This window comes from Schistocerca piceifrons, chromosome 11 (genome assembly GCF_021461385.2).
Source record: "Schistocerca piceifrons isolate TAMUIC-IGC-003096 chromosome 11, iqSchPice1.1, whole genome shotgun sequence".
Lineage (NCBI taxonomy): Eukaryota > Metazoa > Arthropoda > Insecta > Orthoptera > Acrididae > Schistocerca > Schistocerca piceifrons.
The window spans coordinates 3595868-3620036 of record NC_060148.1 but is presented as its reverse complement, the minus strand read 5'-3'; the positions used below and the strand labels follow the sequence as shown (position 1 = coordinate 3620036).

At 44.2% G+C, this 24169-nt stretch overlaps 1 protein-coding gene across 1 annotated transcript in view; it reads right to left on the bottom strand.

The window, feature by feature from the left end:
- The window catches only part of LOC124719895 (tyrosine-protein phosphatase non-receptor type 11-like), a 299365-nt gene that overhangs the window by 5465 nt on the left and 269731 nt on the right, over positions 1-24169 (bottom strand). Inside the window, exons 12-13 of the mRNA XM_047245075.1 lie at positions 18787-18973; positions 13834-13985 (exon numbers count right to left, since the gene is read on the bottom strand). Coding sequence (XP_047101031.1) covers positions 13834-13985; positions 18787-18973 — 339 coding nt within the window. The remainder of the gene's footprint in view (positions 1-13833; positions 13986-18786; positions 18974-24169) is intronic.

Genomic DNA, 24169 nt, shown 5'->3' with positions numbered 1-24169 from the left:
AAAAAAACCTCTCACATCCCTACAGGTGGTGGTATCGGGGAAAACTAGAAGTAGATTTCCTGTACCAATGTGCCTGAAAACGAGTACCTGCCGAGGTACAGGCCTGCCCGTATGTCACACAGTAGGCAGTACCACACGTGCTCGCCAAGCACCCCGACACGCCCTCACGCTCTCGTTCACAGTGGAGACCTCTCTCTTTCAAATATACGTGCCTCCGTTTGGGCCGCGTCTTAACTGTCGGTCACAGCTCCCGCGACATCTGCACACTGACAGTGGGTTCGGCATACGCCGATTCCTTTAAATATCCGAATAGCCAAAAATCCGGTGGACTCACGTTCGGTGAACGGGGAGGACACACTGTCGGATCTCCTCGACCGATCCGTCACCTGCTAAATGTCGCACTGAGGTGATGTCGCACGATCTGTAGAAATCGGTGAGGTGCCCCGTCGTGCGTAAGCCGGAGTCGTCATTTTTTTTAAATGAGCTTTTCACTCTGCAGTACTGTGTGTGCCAATACGAAACTGTGTGGCAGGTTGCAACCGTGTGCGGGACAGGGATTCGAACCCGGGACCACGGACTTTGTCCGGTGAGTGCTCTACCGGTCAAGCTACGAGAGCCCGACTCTCGACTCCCCCCCTCCACTTCCTTTCCCTCGGTACCTCACCTCTACCTTCCGGCAGTCGCAGTCTCTCTACGCGGGTAACGTTCTCCGACAGCACCGGTGACTCGTGTAGAAATAGCCGATTCGCAGCACGAGTTCGGTGATGTGTACGGCCCTAGAAGTCGCTGACAATTCCCGCCCGCACGCCGATACCGGAGCGATCCCGAAGCCTCGGCTTCCCGATCGTTCGAGGATTTGCATCTGCCCAGATGGGCATATTGTGGTAACTTATTATGCCGTCCCTCGCGAATCCTACCTACACGACAAAATACTGTACTAAACATTAGTCACCGTAAGTAAAACAGCCCCTATTTCGACAAGTGTCGCTTCCTCGACATATAATTACAAGAGGTTTCTTTCTAGATGCAACCGATACTCTCTACTGTAGTAATACGTGACACTGTTTTTGAACATTCTTTATCGAATTTAGATTTTTTTTTAAAAAGTTAGTTTTAGGGAGGATCTAACCAAGCTCTTTGCATTAAGAATGCTTATATGCCACCCACTCAGCTACTGGTGAATCTTGTAAAATGATGTAAATGCTTTTTACTTAAGAGCACTTCAAAAATCTTACGACACTGGACCCTCTTTTTATTTAAAAAAAAATTGATGCCAGAGCTGTGACCTGGAAATTCTGTAAGTATGGACAACACAGAGAAGGTTTGTCTGTAAGGTGCCCATGTGGGTACAGTAAAAAGTAAGGACAAGGAAGTGGATATAGTACATGTTACAAAAGGAGAAGGGGACAGTAAACTCTGCCTCAGAGGGATACGTGAAGGGAAGAGCAGGCGGAGGACGAAAAGACAAACGGGTTTCAGTTTCCAAACGATGTGCCACAGGGCAGCATTAAAAATGAATTGACGGACAGCTATACACGGAGACTTAATGGACCCGACGGCAAATCAGAAAAACTGACGACGACACTACGGACTGCACGTGAGAATAATCCGACAATCAGCTTAACAGCTCACACGTCCGAGTTGCCGACAAGAATAATGTGTAGAAGAACACAAAATAAAACTGACAGTCAGTTTGGCTTCAGGAAAGGTAAAGAAAGGTACCACAGAGGCAGCCCCACTGCCACGCTCAATAGTGTTAGTGAGACTTTGAAAAGGCCGAGGGCTGTTCGTAGGTTCTTTCACCCTAGAAAAAGTGTCTGCCAGTATCAAATGGTGGAAGGCATTCGAAATCTCCAGAAAAATAAATCTAACCTTTAGGGACAGATACGTAATCGCTCCGAGAAGGAAGTATACGAACAGAAGGCCGGTAACCGAGGGCTCACGTTAACAGTGGTGTCGGGCAGAGAACCCGTCTTCCTCCACCGCCGTTCGATCTGCACGCCGAAGCAGCGACGACAGAAATACGAGAGAGGTTAAAGAATAGAATAAAATTCAGCGTGAAAGGATACAGACAATACAGTTTGCTGACGAGTTTGATGCCTTCGGCGAGGAAGTATTACGGGACGTCCCGAACGGAATGGACAGTTTACCGAGCACAGAATACGGGTCGAGAGTAAAACGGCACAGGCGAAGAGGGCAACGTCGGCCTTAATACGTTGAAGAAGAATCGAAGCATCTGAGACGTGGTGCTGTAGAGAGACACTGAAAATCAGGTGGACTCGGATGGGAGGTGAAGGACTGCTCGAGGAAAGTGACGGTCGAGGAGAAGGGCCGGGAGAACGGGACACGTGTTGAAAGAGGACGGGGAATAGCCTGTCCGTCGTACCACAGGGAGCTGTAGGCGGTGAAAACTGTAGGATAAGACAGAGACCGGAATACGTCGAGCAAAAAACTGACGACGTACACTGCGAGTGCTACTCCGATAAGGAGAACACGACGACTGCCGTAACCTGATTTCCCAGAAACTTTGCTCAGTGGGAGAGGACTCAAAGTAAGAGAACACGTGTCTCGGCTTATCCATGTATATTGTACCACTTCTAAAAAGTGACACTGAAGTTTTTGACATTCTTTTTAGCATGCAGTAATCTTAGCCAAAATGGTGGCACAGTAGCTAACATTGCGGGCTCTCACTTTTTCACCCCATATTCAAAACCCAATTGTTGCTATTGTTACTTTTATTTTTCATTTCTCTGCCCATTTCAGCAGAAGATTAGTGTAGTAATGTTTTCTAGTGTATATTGAAATATGTATGTCCTCCTTTTTCTAATAGTATGTCCGATTGGAAAAAAAAGAAAAAAAAGTAAGAAAAAAGAAAAAGAAAGAAAGAAGAAGTGAACAATAAATGAATGAGAAAATTATTTGAAATTATTTTCAGTAAATTCCTGTAGTGTATCTCGATTCACGATCAGCTGCAAGCACCAGTTTTGCTAAAGAGATCTGTCACGTGTCGTTTCTCACGAAATTGTTGCCAATGAATTGCATATTCAGCATTTCTTTACTGAGTGAGATTCGTACGAGGAAACACGACTGTGGCAAACTTGCCTTCGTGTGATGCTTGTGGGATTCAGGACTGTCGTATTTCAAATGTTTCTACAGTCGGTATCATCCGTGGGAATGCAACAAAATCTGCCTGTAGAATACAGATGAGAATTTAAAAAGGTTGTAAACCCTGGAAATACCGTACAAAGTATATTATATAATAAATTTAAGACACTTATTGTACAACCTAAATGTAATTTTTCCTATTAATATAATGTCTTCATATCGCAAAACTCGGTAGCAAATATCTGTAAATGCGAACATTTTTAGGTTATGCTTTACCGTGACTGTTACTGACATTAAATGAAACAACAAGTTCACTGTTACCAGCCACCGTTTTATTTATTTCCACAACACGTTTCGAAGGTTTAAACCTCTATCGTCAGGTGGATTTACATTAATTAGCATTACATTTGTGTGTGTGTTGTGTTACGATTTTTGAAGGAACTTGTGGCACTGCCTAGTGGAGAAACACGACACTATTTCAGAATATGGTTTAGGATTACTTTTGACAAAAAATTAAACTGATATCTAATGGTAAACATTACTCCTTGTCAGCTTAAAACTGTATGTACGTCAACTACTGGCACAAATGTATATCTATCTGCATATTTTATAGCGTTAACCAATGTATTACCCCAACCTTTAGGCAGCTAACAATCTTAAGACTGCTTGCCCTCCTTCTGCCTCCAGCCTCTCACATCTGTTTATTAATCCCAATCAAAGAGTGTCATCTATGTACGATTTTACTGCTGTAGCCAATATGATCAATGTAATTCAAGTCTGTAACATTTCACCTAATTGTTATCAACAAGTATGAAGTTTAAGCCATTTTAACATTTCACCTGATTGTATAAACGAGTACGAATGTTTAGCTGTTTTAACTTTTCAAAATTGGATTTATATACCACCTGAAGTACACACACATATATTCGACACCTCAAAACAAACACCTCCTAATGCTTTAAACAATTATTCTGTAATAATGTTGTTACGATGTATATTCTTTGCACTTTGGGATTATGCCTTCTCTTCTGCTACACGAACCTTGCACCCAGCTGATTCCAGATGCCACATTTGTTTACATGTGACGTGTTACGACAGCAAACAGAACCTGTGACGCCTGGAGGTACTCTGGTTTACTTATTTAATGTTTACCATTAGATATCAGTTTAATTTTTTGTAAAAAATAATCCTAAACCATATTCTGAAATAGTGTCGTGTTTCTCCACTAGGCAGTGCCACAAAATCCTCCAAAAATCGTAACACAACACACACACAAATGTAATACTAACTAATGTAAATCCAAATGATGATGGAGGTTTAAACCTTCGAACGTGTCATGGAAATAAATAAAATGGTGATTGGTAACAGTAAACTTGTTGTTTCATTTAATAATAAATATCTGGTAGTAACCTTCAAAGGATGTGGGTACATAATTAAAAAAAACAAAATAGACAAAAACAATAATTAGGTTTTGGACACGAGGCATAAAACTAAGAGGCTGCAGCAACAGCCATCGAGCCATGGTATCGGCCGAAACGATCGCACGCTAAAAGGCAGTCAAGTTACGCCAAAAAGTTCGACCGTCATTTTCTCAGAAACAGTCGGAGCCCAGGCACGCGTTTCCTTATTTCCGCCCCTCTTCCACCGAGCAAAGTTTCCAGGCTACCGGGTTACAGCACCGGTCACGTACTCCTCGCGAGGTGAAAAGGTCGGCCCGGGAGTGGAATTCTTAGCGGGCCACACCGAACCGGATGGGATACCGTCGACTGAAATAAAAAAGGTCGGTCTTACGACTGCGCGCACTACCTGGGCAGGTGGGCGTCGGACACGGCCCTCGCGGGCGTCCGCACCTGCCGCACGACGGGAGGCGCCGCCCCCACGCCGAGGCCGAGGCCGACGCCGACGCAGGGGCTGGCGGGCAGCGACGTGGCGCCCTGGCGCTGCGGAGGGGCGGCCGTCAGCCCGGCGAGGGGCAGCGAGCCGGGCGCGGCGAGGGCGGCGGGGGCGGAAGGGTGCGGCGGCAGCGGGGGCGGCGGCGGCAGCGGCAGCACGGGCGACGGCGACGGCAGCTCGTCGCTCGAGTAGCGGATGTTGGTGTACTCGCGGCCCAGCTGGAGGCTCTTCTGCGGCCGCGGGGGAAGGACACAAAAATACGTACTTAAAATCTTCAAAATAATGGTGAGCATAGTCCCAGAAATAAATCAAAAGAGTTCTAATCCTCCAGTTTTTTTTTTATTACAATTCATTTTTTCTTTGGGAGTGGTGCGGGGAGATAGGTGCAGATCCTTGTCCCACTACCATCTCGTCTGGTAGTCAGCTGAAGAGAGCTGTCTGGGACGGATGTACAACTGCTCGTTCTACTAGCGGAGTGGAAATTGCAGACTAGGAATATCTACGAAGGTAGCAAAAAGGTACTCCGAAGTAACTGCCCGTACTGCTTACCACTGTGAAACGTGGTGCCCCGTTAGTGAATAATCTGATACCATTTGTATTTTTCGTACTTAGCACTTATTTACTAACAAAAGGTGTTTCATTTTACAAAGTTCTAACACAGTTGAAAGTTTTCTTATTATTTGTATTTATTCTCCGCTAAAGTCAATTCTTATAAAATTTTACATTACGTCAATAGCTGCACACAAATGGAACACAATCGTCGTTTTGACAGCTTCCTAATAAACTTTCGGGAATAACAAAAATTTTATTTTAAAAATTTGTTTGTACATAACTGTGAGGAATGACATAAAACACTAGCAAAATTTTGAAATTTTACAATGAATCTACATGTAAAATTATCAATATGAAAAAACAAATTTGTAATTGACTAACTCACATATCTATTTTTATTGATTATATTTCAATGTTTACGAACAGTTGTACTTCCAAATATTAATACTTAACATTTAATCGCTCAAAACCAATCAAAATTTGTTTCCAAATCGATAACTGAAATTGTATTCGAACTTGTCGACAAAGTAATACAGTTTTGTATTACACATTAAATAAAGCTGTGCTCGACGCGACGGCTTTGCGGACACCGGGCACTGCTCTATTTTCTAGGTGCGGCCCCACTAGAGCCGATCGAGGTCCCGAACTGACCCGGGTTCACAGAGCCCGTCCCGGGCCAGCCCGGGGAGTTGCAACACGGAGAAGAATCACTTCTCGAGTTGCTCGTCCCCTAGCCTCTGTCCCACATCTCAACTAACCTACCCAGACAATTACACTTTACTGTTTGTGAAAATTGCACTGTCCGGAAGTAATGTTCTGGAACATTTCACAATCTGAGGCCATGTAGAACAGTGTACAGTGAATATAGTGCTAACGGAAGCTTTGCTCGATTACTGAAATGTTTGATGCCGTCTAAATTTTAGCCACTTTTGAGCTGATTTTCCTGCATAAATTATACAGTTCGTACCTGTCGGTGTTTGTACAGATTTCCAACTATCAAAGACAAGTTTTATGTAAGTGTATTTTTCTACTCTTATTTCGATATTTTACCAGGTATCGATCTGATACCGTGAAAATTAGTAGTCACAACTGTTGAAGTGTAAGATCTGAAAAGAAGTCTACATTAGATACAATAGCTTTTAATTTTCAGTGTTATATGAAAACAAAATATCTCGTCTCTATGTATAGTTTTATTAATTTTAGTACTGACAATGAAATCAGTTTTATAAAATAACAGAAAGTTTCAATTTTTCACGTTTTCGAAATCTGTAACTCTTGTTACGAACAGTCAGGCCCATAAATCTTCACTTAAATATTTAATCTGAGGAAACTACACGCAAATTAAAACTGTCGAACAGTTTCAGTAACAGAAGCTATCTAAATGTTAATACATTTTACTACCAGTCCTCGAACGTTCTAGGACGTACGTTCACGATATACAGGGTGATAAGAAAAAGCATCAGACACCCACTGAAATGAGAAAACTAAGTCCAGTAAGCACAGGTGTGGAAATTCGTACTTTCTGCGACGAACGAGTGTTTACGGGAGAGGTTCGACGTGGCGTCCATTCGTGGCAAACCGCAGCACACCAAAAGTCGAGGGGGACTGAGGTCTGGAGAATGAGCAGGCTGACGTGTGGCACTCCCCCCACTCTGTACTGAACTCTGTCAGTCAAAGTGATCATACAATTCAGTAATTCCAACCATTTGGAGTACACTTCACTGTAAACGTACGTCTCCTCCTCGTCGTTGCAATTTTTACAAGTATCAGTGTACTACGGGGAGTTACAGATTAATGCGGACTCCCGACCGCGACAGAACCCGCTATTTTTCACGTCGAAGAAACGTTGCCGTGACAGGAAGAGGTGATAAGTGACGGTAAAAGTTCCTAGGGTCGACTTGGAAATGAACACTATTGTAACTGGTGGACACAATTTCACGTATTCTTCCTACTAATGAAGATTACATTTGTTAATCTGAAAAGATTTCCATTTTCCCGAATGTCATCTCGCTATCGATTACGAATGGAAATGTTAAATAAACTGCTACATAAGAACTCTTGTATAATTGTTTCTGCATAACAAAAGAGACTGCAACCAATTTACAACTAATTTAATTCTGCGTGTAATCGCCGAAAAACCGGCAAACCTCGAGGTGGGGTGGGGGGGGGGGGGGGGGGGGAGGGGGTGGGGTCGACCGCACAGTTGTTACCCCTCTGTCGTGCAGTTCGGTCGAGGCCGGTTCACAGTCGAGGTTACGTCAGAGTCTGGTGGCCACGAAAAATAAATTGTGATGTATCAATTTGACACCTTATTACTCCATTAAAAATCTAAGGATCTATAAATTGTGAGAAGAAAGTTGTGTGTGAAACTTTAAATTTCTTACTGTTAGAAGAGCCCCCGTGCTGCCCGCGTATCTGCCGTTCTATCGACTTTATGCCCTATATCGAAAATTCGAGTTTCATTTTTTCTGAACGTTTACACGAGAAAGCAGCATTAAAATTTATAGGCAAATCAGAGGAAGTAACGATACGTTCCGCTTACAAAAGGAGGGCCACGGGACGAGGCTCCCGCAGGCAAATTAATGTGACGCTGACCCTGGAGCGATCGTACGGTCGTGACTCACTCGGTCTTTGTGGATATTGTCGTGAAGTGGTAAATGCTACGCTGTACTCTCATTCTCTGTTGAGGAATGCAATACAATGGATTAGTGCACAAGGCAAACTGAGCAAACTTAACACACACTCGTTTAATATTTACATCACATTCAGGTACGTATCCGTACAAAATACACGTACAATTGGTGTTTACTCTCAAATGATATTAATCCCGATTTACTGTCCATATTTTACACTTCATTATAATTAAATCTTTTTGAAGCTACTCAAATAGTTTGTACTGTAATATCACTGATGTAAAACGTTGGCAACAGTTGTATTACTGTGTCGAACATGTTTGTGTAATTTGTGGCGTTACGGACCTCGTGTCGTTTCGATGTGATTAGCAGAGGAGATTATTTATAAAAGTGGAATACAGAAACAAGGAGACAGTGACAATTCATTTATTACGGTGAATAGAGAATAACTGGAATCAATTTTGTGAGCAGGAACATCTTCCCTTCAGACAAAATGGTGACCGAGTAAAAATGGGCGACGAACTAAAATTAATTAAAAGAGCATTTTACTAATCTGAACTTAAATTCGTAAAAACTGAAATCTCTACATTTTATTTCTTCTCAAGATATGAGAAAAAATGGAACACTACCAGATTGCAGCAGAGCTTGGCAAGGTTTGATAAACATTAGTAATTAAATTATTTCTGTGTTGCAAAAATAAGAGGTAAGTTAGAATAAACATAAAAGCCTACGACACTGTTGCACAAAATAGGTCGTGAACCACCACGATAAGTGCCAAAATATGCGGCAATAAGGCAGCTCGACTCGGTACCCTGGAATAGAAGTAAATCATCTATAAACGTGCTCTCGAAAGTATTGCTACACACAGTGCAGAGATGTGGGACGGGAGTCGAATAAGAAGCGGAGGAGGGAGGGAGGGGAGGGGGAGGGGGAGGGGGAGGGGGAGGGGGAGGGGAGGGGAGGGGAGGGGAGGGAGGAGAGTGGGAGAGGAAGAGGGACTTTTGGGGACGAGGTCGTGTGGCCGTGTAGAGAACAACACAAGAAATGTGACTATAGAAACCAGGAAGACAACACCTGTTCGAATAGAAACAAAATAGCTGTCGTGAATCGGCCACTTCGAAAGGATGGACGGATGAGACAGGTAGCTAGAGAGAATTCAGAAATGGACTCCACGAGGGTGACAGAGGAGAGGACGTGCAGAGGGAACAGTGAACGAACGTGTCTGCGAGGCGACAGAAGGAGACCGACCGAACAGAAAGAGGGGCGGGCAAAACGGGAAGCGAGCAGAGGCGACAGCTGTAAATGACACGCAGGGCACAACGAGGGTGCTACCGCTGTGCACAAAAAGGAACCCTAACTGACTGAGAATGATTGTAAAAGCAAAATTACAAACATTGTACGAACCTCTCTCAGGGCACGACATAACAGATTCCAGAAAGACAGATCACGTGCAGGTGGCTACTTTGCACACGAGATGGGGGGACAAAGAATTCAATCTGGAAACATATCCGGTATTTATTGATTTTAACAAAAGGTTTCAATACATTTGACAGGAGAAAACTTTGGAAAATCCTGAGACAAAGTAAAACCTCATCATACATCGTAAAAGCAAATCAGAACATATAAAGGCAAAATGTGATAACTGTCAGAACGGAAACACACTGACAGAGGAGTAAGATAAGTGTGTTGCCTCTCGTCGCTTTTGCTCGAGGTATTCGGGGCGTCTCAAAACTTTCGGGTCAAACTGGAACAGATGACAGTTGCTCGAGAACCGATTACACTGAGACGGGGAACCGACGGTCCAAAATGCGTATCTATTTTGTTACGGAGATACACAGCATACACCGCACGACAGCTACGTGGCTCACAGCAATCGTTCGGCCGCCAGTGTCGAGCACGTGTGTCAGTGACGCACCTAGTTCCGCACGAGTCGTCCGACACGACGGATACCCGGCACCGGAGACAGTGGTGTGCTCGCGGCACAGGTAAATGCACCGGTGCGGTGCGTTCTGAGAACTCAGTCGCGTACCGCACGTCTCTACGGCAGTCGTGGGTGTGTGCTGTTGCCGTGTACACATTCAGACTGGCAGTCCGCATTCTCCCTATGTGGTGCACACTGTTATATCCGTAATATAATAAATATGTATTTCTGACCATTGATTCCCTACCTCAATATACCGTATTTACTCGAATCTAAGCTGCACGCGAAATTTGAGACTCGAAATTCGAGGGGAAAGAAAAATTTTAGCCGCACCTCCAAATCGAAACAAAGTTGGTCCATTGTAATACGAGACACAATTTAGGTCAAATGAATGACGATACAGCTACAGTAGTTAGGTTCGAGTCGTAAGCTTAGCAGTTAAGCTCTACCAGGTAGCCATTGCTATGCGTCAGGTGCTCTGTCCGTATTTATACGGGTACCCTTCCTTTTTCGCATACTTCGTCTGGTTTGAATTGATTGTTTATTTTTCTTTGATCTGATAAGTGCCGTTCTCTTTGTTATAGGTGTTTATGTCACTCTAAGCTGAAAATGCTTTACTGTACTGTGTCGTGCATTGTTTGTCGCATTCTGATAATGAGTGTTTACGGCCTGTCGCCGCTCACGGTATGGCTTGCTTTTGTGCGCGCTACCGCCGCTTACAATTAAAAAAGAGAGAGAGAGAGAGAGAGAGAGAGAGAGAGAGAGAGAGAGAGAGAGAGAGAGAGAGAGAGGGGGGGGGGGGGGAATCGTCTCATTAGCGAAACAATGGCAAGAGACTGCTATTTGTTGTTACCTACACTCATGTTTTCTTTGATAATGATCAACAAGAACCAAATAATAGACAACATGACACGATACATATATTCTTCCGCGTTTTCTGTTGTCTCACTCTAGTTTCGTAGTTTATTAGGCAGACAGGATTTAAATGAGTTAGCAGCAAACACGAAAGAATACATGGCAAAATGTTTATATTCATATTATTCTTATGGTGAAGAGAATACTGCATGCGATTCACAATTCGTAACAGTTCCTATAAGGAACCATCTCTTCTCACAGGTAGGAAAAAACTCAGAACGTACAGTTGGCCATGATGACAAACACCCCAAACAGTCTTGCCAGTCGGATTTTCATAGTACATTGAAATGCTGCTACATTTGAAGATGCACAATACGGAGTTTGTATTTACTTCGTTGGATAATGTATGAAAATGCAGTGGTCGAAACTCGAGGCGGAGGAAAAGGCTCGTCTTCCACCTTTTAATTTATTTACTGACGCATAGGGTTTGGTGCGAGTATTTATCTTTGTGTCTGCAAAGCATGCCTGTGTTAGCGCTACATATATTCGACGGCAGAAGTTAGTTGTGGCGGCACCTACCAACATTTTCCAGAACTTCCGCTTACTTTGCACTCAATTCTAGGCCGCAGATGGTTTTTTGGATTACAAAAACTGGAAAAAAGTGCGGCTCAGATTCGAGTAAATACGCTAACTTAAGGAGCCCAAACATAGCAGCAAGTCCCCATAAATAGACCTGCACACATCCACTGAAGAATATACTGCGCTTCTGTTGGAACGGCAACAGCCCAGTGTACTACGAATTGGCTTCCCCGAGGGGTAACCGTCACTGCGGACATTTACTGTCGGCAACTGAGATGTCTCGCAGACACAGTTCGAGAACGACGACCGGGAAGACTGGGCAATGTGACGCTACTCCACACTGACAAAAAAACATTAGCAAAATATACAGGGTACACCCAAACTCAACCAATAAATTCTCGAGCGCACCGAGAAATATTTTCGGGGTATTTCGGAGTAAGGGGACACGACACCATTACGGAGACTGACGTAATTACGATTTATTCACTTTGTTATCTCACTGCCGTCATTTCTGTGAAAATACTGCTTACACAGAATATGCGATAACCAAAATGTACACCAAACACAGAGTAATGCAACCGTCCTCGGGCAGATGCGAGAGCGGCGATACTCGGTCGCCCTCACTGCGGGAACAGACTGGCGTAGGGTCGTCTGCTCGCTCTCCTGCGGCATTCGGTGAACCCGCAGACGCGGTACGTGTCGGACGACTTTCCGCCTGTACACCTCTCCGCAGTACTGCCCCGTTTCAGTGTACGACTTGCAGTGGCAGAAAAAACAAACCCGAAACGGAACTGACCGACTGGCGAATGTGGGCCCGAGCGTGGAGAGTACAATTATAAATGGGAACTACTGTACATGAATGGGACAAGTCCGGTTCTGAACGAGACGCACAGCTCACACCTTTGACATTCACGATGTCATGCAGATATTTACAGGGCTGCACAGATACGAGGATCGATACGGGTGAGAAATCGGGTGAGGTGCGATTGATCTGTAATGAGGTGCTAGAGACAAAAGGTGCCTTATACCAAACTGCTCAGAAAATATCCCCGAACAGCGTCAGAAATTTTCTCCTCGATCGGCAGCTGCACTCGTCGAGAATAAGTTGCCAAGGGGCGGGCGGGCACACATGTAACAGGACTTTGTGACGGACACTTTACGAACTGTTCGATACCGCCCGAGATAGCTTTTCGGTATACCACATTACACACAATCCAGTATGTAATGAAACACCTTTTTCTTCACAATTTGTGATCAGATGCTAATGCACACATTATGTACATGATATAGTATAATTAATTAGCTTACCAGCCTGCAAAGTAATTAGCCAGAATCTGTCATTACCAGTAATGGATTATTTCAAAATCATAAATCTGATAACAGTTAGTGAAAAACTAATTATGAAACTGTTGAAAACTACAAGTGAAGATGTCACGGCAATGTTAGCATCGAATTCCACCTCGTAACTAACTAGCAAATTAATCACTGAAATTTGATTATTTCACGTAAAGCCCAATTAACCATTCGAAATGTTTTACGACACGAGATGTAATTAATTTCACGTAGTACCCTAGGGAATAGTGTTATAAGAGATACAAGACTCAGAATGCCTGTAATTAATTTTGTAATTATGCCTTTGAGAAATCTGTGATATAAACAAATGACCTTTTTGAGATTCAGACAAAAGAAATTCCACAGTCTAAAAACCTCTCCAATTTATGTTAGCACAAAAAGTTATTCAGTACTTAACAAGAAATATGTGATTTTGGGTCAAGTATTGTTAACTACATTTCATTACTTTATCTCCGTCTCAAAACCTAAAAACCAATATTTGAAACTATATTCATTATAAACAAACATTTGTTTACTTCAAAACTGCAATGAAAGTTTGTAACTGTAATTTCATAAATCTATTTTGCAAACAATGTGCCCAAATAAACAAGTATTGCCAAGAAAGTATATTAGTAGTGCAGTACGTTAAGCAATAAAAAAAATTCAGGTCGCGTCGAGGTTCTAAACAGAGATTTCCGGAGTCAGCTTTCGACTTTTACTTAAAATGCCAGATCCTCAAATGTCGAGTTCTCGGGACTATCTGCAAACGGATTAAGCACGCCGACGTACAATTTCTGCAACGTGGTGGAAATGTCTGTCACAAGAGCTCAGTAGTCAGCCCCGTAAAGTTTACTCGAATTGGCAGCAACTCGCTATCAAGTTAGACAATTTGTTTAAGTGTCGTGAAGTTTAGCCGACCAGTCTTAAGGCGGTCACGTCAGGAGACACACACATAGCACACACCTGCTCGGCCTGGGCGCGCTGGCGCACCGTCTCGATGTAGTGCTGCACGGCCAGGTAGACGAACTTGTACTGCGCCTCCGTCTGCACCATGCCGGAGCGCTGCGCCCGCACCATCTGGATCGTCCGCTGGATGTCGATCTCGCAGTCCAGCCCTGCGGTGTGGCAAAAAGACACGCACCTCAACTCCGTAGAAATGAAAACATAAAATGAACTGTTTTTGTTATGTAACGTGAAAAAATTCCATTTCCACACATTCGTGAAAACACATTTGAAATTACGCGAGAGTAATATAAAGACATATCATTTGGCCCTCTGTGCCACTTCACAGTGGGGTCGGCCCCATTACTACGGAATTTGGCGAAGTTAGTGGGTGGCCGGGATGCCCTTCCTGCCGCCACCCCGTACCCCGATCTCTTCTTTCGGTTACCTTCTACACTATAGCGTAGCTGTCCTTTTAATGTACTCGGAAAGTTTCACTGAGCTACTTTCCTTGTAAGTGACAACGTGTGAAGGTTACTTTCGTCCTCAAGTCTCGCCCACAGGTGCAGTTTGAAAAGAAGGGAAGTGTGAGTTGTGTAAAAGTGGAGAAGAGAAAACAGACTGGTCTGAACAGAAAAATAGGTCAAGTGACGGAATGCACTACCCGCTCTATTTTTCCATCACCGTAACGGACGAGATAAAAACAGGACCGGCAGTGCCAAAAGGAGACGAAAGTCGAAAGTAAGTACCGGAGAAGAGGTACGACGACGGACGAATGTACGGGAGGGAATAGTGAGAAAGTACGGTCAGAAATTTGGTACAGAGAAGTGCGAGGAGACTGTGACACCATTTGCTCGTGCCTCTGTCCCACACGGGAGCAGAGTCGACACGGTTATTAACGAATTTGGCACAATTAATTTGAGGGGAAGCCAGATTCCATTCTTGTAACCACCCCGTCTACCCCCAGGATGGATTATACATACCCTCAACTGACTACACGTAGTGTTATCCGTGTGACAGTCAATGAAGATTTTCTAACTGTTTGTGAATTATGTAAGCGAGGCGGGACTTCGGTACCAGCCCGGTAGTCGACTAGTGGGACGGAGAGAACCACCTACACACCACACCGGAGGGGGCCGCACACCAACTCTCGTAGTCGATCCCGAGGGAGGATCGGACGGCTCCCCGTCGTGGAAGTGGTGCTCCGACACGTGTGGTTATACGGGCCGGTCGTGAAGTTACGGTGACGGTGGAGAACAACAGGAGAGTAGCGACAAGTGTAAGTACTGGAGGACAAGTGTGACAGAAAGTGGAAAAATCAGAGTGCCTGGGGACCACATCAGAAGACAGTGGGAGAAGTTATACGGAGATTAGTGGAAGGTGAAGATGTGGCAGATCGTAAGAAGCCTAGTACGGAGCAAGGATGCACCACCAAAAAGCTACGAAATGTTGTACCAAGCGTATTACGCTCCGGTACTCACTTACGCATCGGGTACGAAGTAGGCGACGAAGGAAATACTGGTGACCCACAAAGATGCTCGCGAGATGAAATTTCGAGTAAGCAGAATACGACTTACTGGAATGGACAGAGTAAGGTAAGAGACGGTGAAAGAAAGAAAAGGAGCTCGTGCGAGAGAGCGTGGGAGATTGAGAACGTAGGGGCACAGTGACAGAATGGGAGCTGGCAGAACACCGATACAGACCCAGGGGAAGACAAGTAGAGAAACACGAAATGGGATGAAAATCGGCATTGGGGGGAAGCAGTTGTGAGATGTAGCAGGCAGGACCTCTTAGGTTTTCTCCACACCTGCGGGATCTGAACCTCAAAGCCTGGTCATCAATTTTCTAAAGAAGTGTGACACAATTAAAAAACTAAAATTTAAAAAAATTTAAAAAGGTTCAGAAAATTGCAAGATTTCCAAATGCTGTTACTCATTACACTGTACAGAAACAGTCACTAGTAGCTGAATGTGTAATGTTGAAGTGCAGAAATTGTGACATCCTCGCATCAATTCCCACTAGCAGCAACTTTTTTTCTCTTTTATTTATAAATTCTGTATTTAGTATGAAACAGAAATGTTAACAAACACATACTCAATAACAAGTTTCTCATAAAAGGAAAACATTTTACTTTTAACTACCAATTGCGTGAGAATGTGGGTTTTCAAACTTGTATTTGGTACCGTGACAATATTATGTAAAGAACAGATTGCTACTCGTCAAAAGAAAAAAATGTGAAACGCCAAACAGAAACTGAAACGCTTTTTCTCGTCTGGAGATTGAACAGTATTAATTATGCACACAATTTCTTTCAATTAACAAAAAATCATTTCACAAGTATGTGTCAGTTCTAATTTATTTTAATGTGATTGCTGACTGAAAATAAAAATCTGTTATTTATACGAGGGCCGTTCAGAAAGTAACCTCCGGTTGATTTTAAAAAATACACCAAGTTAAATAAAAATATTTTAATATATACATCTTACAAATACATCTTTGCACTATTTTTCTACATAGTCTCCATAGCGATTGAGGCATTTTCACAAGCTTTGAAATTCCTTCTGCATAAAAATCACCCGCTTGTGCCTGGAGCCAGCCTGTGACCGCATCTTTGAGCTCTTCGTCGTCATCAAACCGCTGTGACCCGAGCCATTTCTTCAAATGCATGAAGAGGTGATAATCACTTGGCGCCAGGTCTGGGCTGTAACGTGGATGGTTGATAACGTCCCACTTGAAGGACTCAAGAAGGGCCGTTGTTCTGCGAGCAGAGTGAGGACGGGCGTTATCGTGCAAAAAAAACGATACCGGAAGTCAGCATACCACGGCGTTTGTTCTGTATAGCCCGTCGTAACTTTTTTATTGTTTCACAGTACACGTCTTGATTAATGGTCGTACCACGTTCCATGAATTCAACCAACAACACCCCTTTGGCATCCCAAAACACCGTTGCCATCAGTTTTCTGGCAGAAAAATCTTGCGAGGCTTTTCTTGGTTTGGTAGGCGAATTTGAATGTGCCCACATCTTTGATTGTTCTTTTGTCTCAGGGTTCACGTACTTAATCCAGGTTTCATCACCGGTCACGATTCTGTTTAACAATGGTTCTCCTTCATCCTCATAAAGTGACAGAAAGTCTAATGCAGAGGCCATTCTTTGAGTTTTGTGGTGGTCGGTAAGAATTTTGGGCACCCATCGTGCACAGAACTTACGGTAACCCAATCTTGCTGTCACTATCTCGTACAAGAGAGTCTTAGAAATCTGTGGAAAACCAGTAGACAACTCCGACATTGAGAAACGTCGATTTTCACAAACTTTTGCATCAACTGTCTGAACGAGTTCGTCAGTCACCAATGATGGTCTACCACTCCTCTCTTCATCATGAACGTTTTCTCGTCCACTTTTAAATAAACGTACCCATTCACGGACAACTCCTTCACTCATAACTCTCGGTCCGTACACGGCACAAAGCTCACGATGAATAGCTGCTGCAGAATATCCTTTGGCTGTAAAAAACCTTATGACAGCACACACTTCACATTTGGCGGGGTTTTCTATTGCAGCACACATTTCAAACTGCCACAAAAACTAAACTAGCGCAGGTACGACGTTCACTCGACCACGGCTTGATGCCGACTGACACGTTGAGTGCGTGAACGCACAGATGGCGTCGCTACTCCCCCCACAACTCGCACTGTGACCAATCGGAGGTTACTTTCTGAACCGCCCTCGTATTAAAAGATTACGATCCTATATTCATTAATTAAACAATGGAAAATCCAGTATGGAATGTAAAAATATTTGAGAAAGAAAGTTGCTCCTGACCACATAGCGTGAAGCCGAGTCGCACATAGGCACAACAAAAAGATTCTCGCAATTCGGTACAGCCGATAGATACACAAAACAGAACAGAAAATTTACGTTCCTAGCTTTCGGAATTTTGTCCCTTCGTCAGGGAGGAGAGAGGGGAAAAAAGGGGGAAGAAGGGAAAGTGGATAAGTGCATTCATTTACTCCCAACCCAGGTTATGAAGCAACAGTGGAAAGGTAAACAGGGAGGCTAGCAAAAAATTTAAAAAATAAAAATAAAAAAAAACCTCCGTCGATTTTTTTTGCTAGCCTCCCTGTTTACCTTTCCACTGTTGCTTCATAACCTGGGTTGTGAGTAACTACATCCACTTTCCCTTCTTCCCTTTTTCCCCCTCTCTCCTCCCTGACGAAGGAACAAAGTTCCAAAAGCTAGGAACGTAAATTCTCTGTTCTGTTCCGTTTTGTGTTATCTGTCGGCTGTACTGAGCTGAGGCAAGTACTGGCGAGCCCCTCTATCTCTTTGTCGGTATTTGTTTCACATCTTTATATGAGATTTTCCATTAATGATTTAGATTCTCACAATTACAGCTTTTGGCCATTAAAGCCCTTGTCAAGAATACACACACACACACACACACACACACACACACACACACACACACACACACACACAAAAAAAAACCACACACGACTTATATGCTACACAATAAGAGCCAACAATTCTTTCAACACTATGCAAGTCAAGCATATTATGCTTACCACGAGCTGGAAACCCTTTAATGCTCAAAAGCTATTTTTTTTTAAGTTTTGTTTTCTAGTGGTTTAGGAAATTGATGTCCAGACTCTGACCTTCAAATCTCGTAAGTATGAAGAAAATCAAAGGGGAGCAATTTTTTAAGTCCACCTGATACATTTGTTTGAAGGGTGCACTTCTGCACAGGTAACAACATGAAGGACTGCCCCCATACTGTGGGGCAACCGCCCCACACGGGTGGACAACTATCCCCTACTGTAAGCCAACAGCCCCACATGCAGTACTACATATTTCTGATAATTTTGCAGACAAAAGCACATCCGTCTGTCACTACAGGTGCGTGCCAACGCACCCTCTACCGCTTACGGCAAGACGCTCCGAGAAGCGCGAGAATGCCAGCAGCGTGCGGCACCGACCTCGTCGCTTGATCTGGTCGAGGACGATGTCGATGACGATGAAGGTGCCGGTGCGGCCGATGCCGGCGCTGCAGTGGACGAGGACGGGCCCCGCGCTCGGGCCGCAGCTCTCCTGCCGGGCGTTCACGTCGTGCAGGAAGTTGAGCACGCAGCCCGGGTCCGACGGCACGCCGTGGTCCGGCCACGCCTGCAACAGCGACAAACAAAATTGTATCCTACACTGCACCACTTTGCTCAAAAATCTAGATACAGTCGACTCACTCTTTACACGACGGATCGACGTATTCTGCAGTGCGAGAAATTGTCTACCTTTTGCGGTCGCCCGTCAACACTGACGGTTTTTGTCTCGGGATCTTTGGCCAAAATTTGTTGAACGATTTCCTCGGCACAACTGGCTGGCCGGTCGAAAGTTCACTCGACAACGCCGGTGGCAGACCTGGGACGAGCTCGGGACCGGAGGCCGTACGTACCTGTCGTGCCGACACCCGAGAGCCTTTCCCGGTCGTTACTGCCGCAGTTCTCCCCTCGCTACCTGCGACAATTACTTGACAGAGCACGGGATCGGGGATCTGTTTACCTCGAAGCTTTCCTCTCCCTCGTCAAAACTGTCGTCATGTTTACAAATTTCTAGTGCATCCCCAAAGGAGAAATGTCAGATGCGGCCTTTCCGCCTCACATCCCCGAGGTGGCCAATCGAACTGGACGTATACGCTCTAACAAAAAATGACGCGCAGAGAAGGAGCTCTGCAAATTGGTTGGAGACCGATATTTGTCCAGGTATTGATGGAAAATGCAAAACTGTAAACTTTGGCAGCTGACAGATAAGTACGTGACGCTGCACCACAATTTCACCGTGCAGTTAATATTGACGGTAAACGGAGGACGTGTCGGTACCACAGGATGAAGTGTTTGTGAATTTCACTCTGCGTACTCGGCTGGACAGTGACTACACCTAGCAGAGAGGTGTGCGAACAGTATACACGGATGTGACCATTTGTGAGAGGACGGACAGTTATCGTCAAAAGTAGCCGGCTGCAATAATCGACAAACTGCTCGTCGGAATAGGAGCGGTGCCACTATCTGACGATTTTTGCAGCAACTGGTGAACTGTTCCCAAACACAGAGTCGAGAACGAAGCGGTCGACCTAGGGAGGCAACAAAATGTGAGGACTGAGCAATTGTCAGAGAGGCACTCAGAGCCCCGGATTCACCACTACCACTGCCGCGACGTGCAACTGGCGATCGAGTGGGCGCAAGGATCGTTAATAGGTGACTCACGGAAGGGGGGCCGTGCTCGCGGTGCCTCTCACGCTGACTGACGCTGACCTCCGTACACCGGCGAGCCTCCCTGTGCTGGTACCCGGCACGTTTGGCCCGGAATCTCACTAGCTGGAGCAGACTTATCTCCAGCGACGAGTTCCACTTCTAAGTGAGCTCCAGTGACCGGCGAAGATGTGTCCGGAGACGCCCCGGACGGCGGAGGGGTGCCACCCTGACTGCTGCCCGACAGCCGGGGGCCGACGGTCTGCGGTGCCGTTCCTTTTCGCAGCAGGACCACTTCGGTTCTCATCCGCGGCACCCTCGCAGCACGGCAGTACGCCCCATTCTGTCGCCCTCCGTCCCGAGCCTTCCCGGACCGACATTCGGGCAGGATAACACCCGCACGTTAGGGGAGTTTCTAGTGTCTGTTTACGTGCTCGTCAAAATGTCGGGAATACAGCAGTGCACAAATGATCTCCTCGCCCAGCCCACGAAGGCCCGAGTGACGCCACATCCTGTGGAAACATCTACGTTGCAATCGCCGGACAATCCACTGAAAGAGTATCGACGATCACAAACGGTACTGCAGGCCGGGACAGGTGGAGAAATCCACCTCGGCGGTGCACATGTAGCGAGACACTCGCCACAGAATAAAATCCACCGACATCCGGGTTCTCCCTGTGGGATCTGTCGTGCCCATTCGTTCGGGAAGCCACAGAAATCCGGAAACGTAACAATAATTTTTCACACGAAAAAAGTAAGCCTTAAGGTGAACAGATCCCAAATTCTTGTCCTGCAGTGAATCACCACTGTGTATAGCAAGGGAGTACCACAGTGGCAAAGACCGGGCAAAAGCCCTCAGACGTCGGTGTGACGGTACGTATAGCCTCCAGCCGTGAGCTCGACTCCAGTTTGCAAGAGCAGCGGATCGTGAACCTCTGACAGCCAACCACTCAGATTGGCAAAAAAAAAAAAAAAAAAAAAAAAAAAAAAAAAAAAAAAAAAAAAAAAAAAAAAAAAAAAATATCATAATACCTGGTAAATCTACACTGGCTGAAGATCACGAGATAAAAGCCAGCCGGCAATATTCCACAATGCATTTCAAATGAATGAGCCCTTTGATTGTGGCACCATACACAATCATTAACCCGACTCCAGGGAGGCAGGGTGCCCTTCCCTATTCCTCCACTGGGGTAATTCCTGCCTGGCGCATCCACGTCGCGGGGGTGGGCATCCTACACTTCAGTAAGCTGGAGTGCTGGGATGGCCGAGTTCAGGCAGGGACCCAATCCCGTGGGGTATAACACGGAACCCGTGCCCAGGGTTACGGATGGAGACCTTAATGGCAGCGACAGCGGAGAAGGAAGACTTCGGAACGGCGTAGCTCGCAGATGAGGCAACCCTCCTTTCTGGGGATTAAATGAGAAGGGAACCACTGCCTTGTGGTGGAGGAGAAACTCCAAAGGCTAAGGGAGACAACCCCAACAGAAAATCCTTCCTCGCGTTAGGCCTAGCGAGCCAGTAGGAAAGTCTTCGTATATTGCTTTCAAAAGACACACGAGCCTCGGAACGAACCGTTCGGGATTTGACCCCACTGCTTCTTCGAGTACTGGTGCAAATGATGGGAGACCTGATGATATTCATCAGTACATGAAGATGAAAACAACTGGACTAAAAAATAACCTAAATATTGGCACCCTTAATATATTAACCCTCAATGGAAAAATGGAAGAAATGACAGATGTATTAACAGAGAGGAAGTTGGATATATTGGGATTAAGCGAAACAAAGTGGGAGGGAAAAGGTGAGAAGAATTTGAGAGGAGGAGGAAAACTGTACTGGAGTGGGAATAACAGGTTTGGAAGAAATGGTGTGGCAGTGATGGTGAATAAGAATGTACAAAGCTGTATTGAAAATGTGAGATATATATCAGACAGGATCATAATCTTAAACCCGAGATTCCAAAAAGAAACACTAAAAGTAATCCAGATTTATGCACCTCAAGTGGGATGTAGCGAAGAAGAGAAGATGGACTTTGAAAATGTGTTAGAAAACCATATAGAGAGTGCTAGTATAGTGATGGGAGATTTTAATGCACAGGTAGGCAAAGACAGAAAGGGATTTGAGCAAGTATTGGGATGTTTTGGATATGGAGGCAGAAATGAAGAAGGGGAAGACTCCTGGATTTGTGCCAGAGGAATGGAATGAAAATAGCAAACAGCTGCTTTATGAAGAGAGAGAGTCATGTTATCACCAGATACAGTTGGGATGGAAGAACGAAGAGTGTAATTGACTATATTCTAGTAGATAGGGAATGGGAAGAGAAAGTAACAAATGTGAAAGTAATTCCAAGTGTGAGTGCAGATGGAGACCATAGATTACTGGTGGGACAATGGAAAATGAATCAGTGCGCAAAAAATAGAAAACAGAAGAAAGTGATGAGGATACGGGATTGGAAATTGAAGGAGAGTGAATGTGCTGAGAAGTACAGAGAATTAATAACACAAAAATTTCCAAAAGAAGTTTTCTGCGATGTAGAAAAAGAATGGAGTTTATTCAAAGACACTTTAGTCGAAGCAGCACAAAAAGTATGTGGCAGAACATCTGGAAAGGAAAAAATAACAGAGACAAGTTGGTGGGATGATACCACAATCCAAGCAGTTAGAAGAAAAAAATGGAGCATGGAGAAAATGGTGGAAAACTAAAAATATATATAGAGGAAAAGAAGAAGTGCAAAGAAATAGTGGAAACAGCAAAGAAAAAGGCGTGGGAAGAGTTTACAAAAAAACTTGAAGAAGATGTGAAGAGCAATAAGAAAATGTTCTATAAAATGATGAAAAATAAAAGGAAGGCTTCTGAAGTACCAGTAAAGATGGAAACAGAGGACGGTACCATTATTGAAGATCCAGGGAATATAAAAGATCTCTGGAAAGAACATTTTAAGAAGCTGTTAAACACTGAGGAGCAGGTACACGAGGAAACAACAAATAATGAAGAAGTTGAGAGAAGTTGGGAAGCAGAATTAGGGCAAATTACACGGGAAGAAATGGAAAAAGCTGCGAAGAAGATGAATGGGGGGAAAGCCCCAGGACCTGATGAAATATCAGTGGACATGATAAGAGCAGCAGGTCCAGTGGGAATGCAGTGGCTGTATAGAGTACTATCAAGCGTGTTGAGAAATAGTAAAATACCTGACGACTGGAGAACAGGAGACATTGTTCCCATCTTCAAGAAAGGCAATAAAAGACTTTGTAAAAACTACAAAGGAATAACCCTCATGAGCCATACAGCCAAGATTTTTGAAAGAATTTTACTAAATCGAATAAGTGAAAAGATAGAAAAGGAGCTGAGTGAAGAACAGCACGAGTTTAGGAAAGGAAGGAGCACGATCGACCTGATATTTTCTATCCGTCAACTGATGGAGAAAAGTTGGGAGTATAACAAGAGGGTGATAATGGTTTTTATAGACATAGAAAAGGCATATGACTCAGTTACCAGGGAAAGACTCTGGGACGAACTGAAGAAGACAGATATAGAAGATGGATACATTAATGTTATAAAGACAATGTATAGAGGATATAATTGTAGAATTAGAACACCACTAGGGAATTCTGAATACTTCGAAATAAGACAAGGACTTAAGCAAGGAAGTATTCTATTTCCTGCGCTTTTTAATGTTGTGATGGAGGGAATGAATAGGGCAGTTAAAGATATAGTAAAAGAAAAAGACAAAAAGATGATTTTTGCAGATGATATGGTAATATGGGGTGATAAAGAGGTAGATGTACAGTTACAGCTTGATGCATGGAAGGAAATAATGAAAAGGTATGGATTAAAAATAAATAAAGATAAGAGCGAAGTAATGGTATTTGGAAGGGAGAAAGGAATCAATGGAAATATTACCTTGAATGGAGAACCCCTCAAAGTGGTAGAAAGTTTCACTTATTTAGGGAGTGAAATATCTAGGGATGGAAGAATAACTAACGAAATTAAGGAGGTTACAGAAGGGAGGCAATTTCTACCAAACAATAAAATATCTGATTTGGAACAATGAAGTTTCAGAAAGAGCAAAACTCCTTATGTATAAGAATTATTACATCCCAATTGTCACCTATGGTGGAGA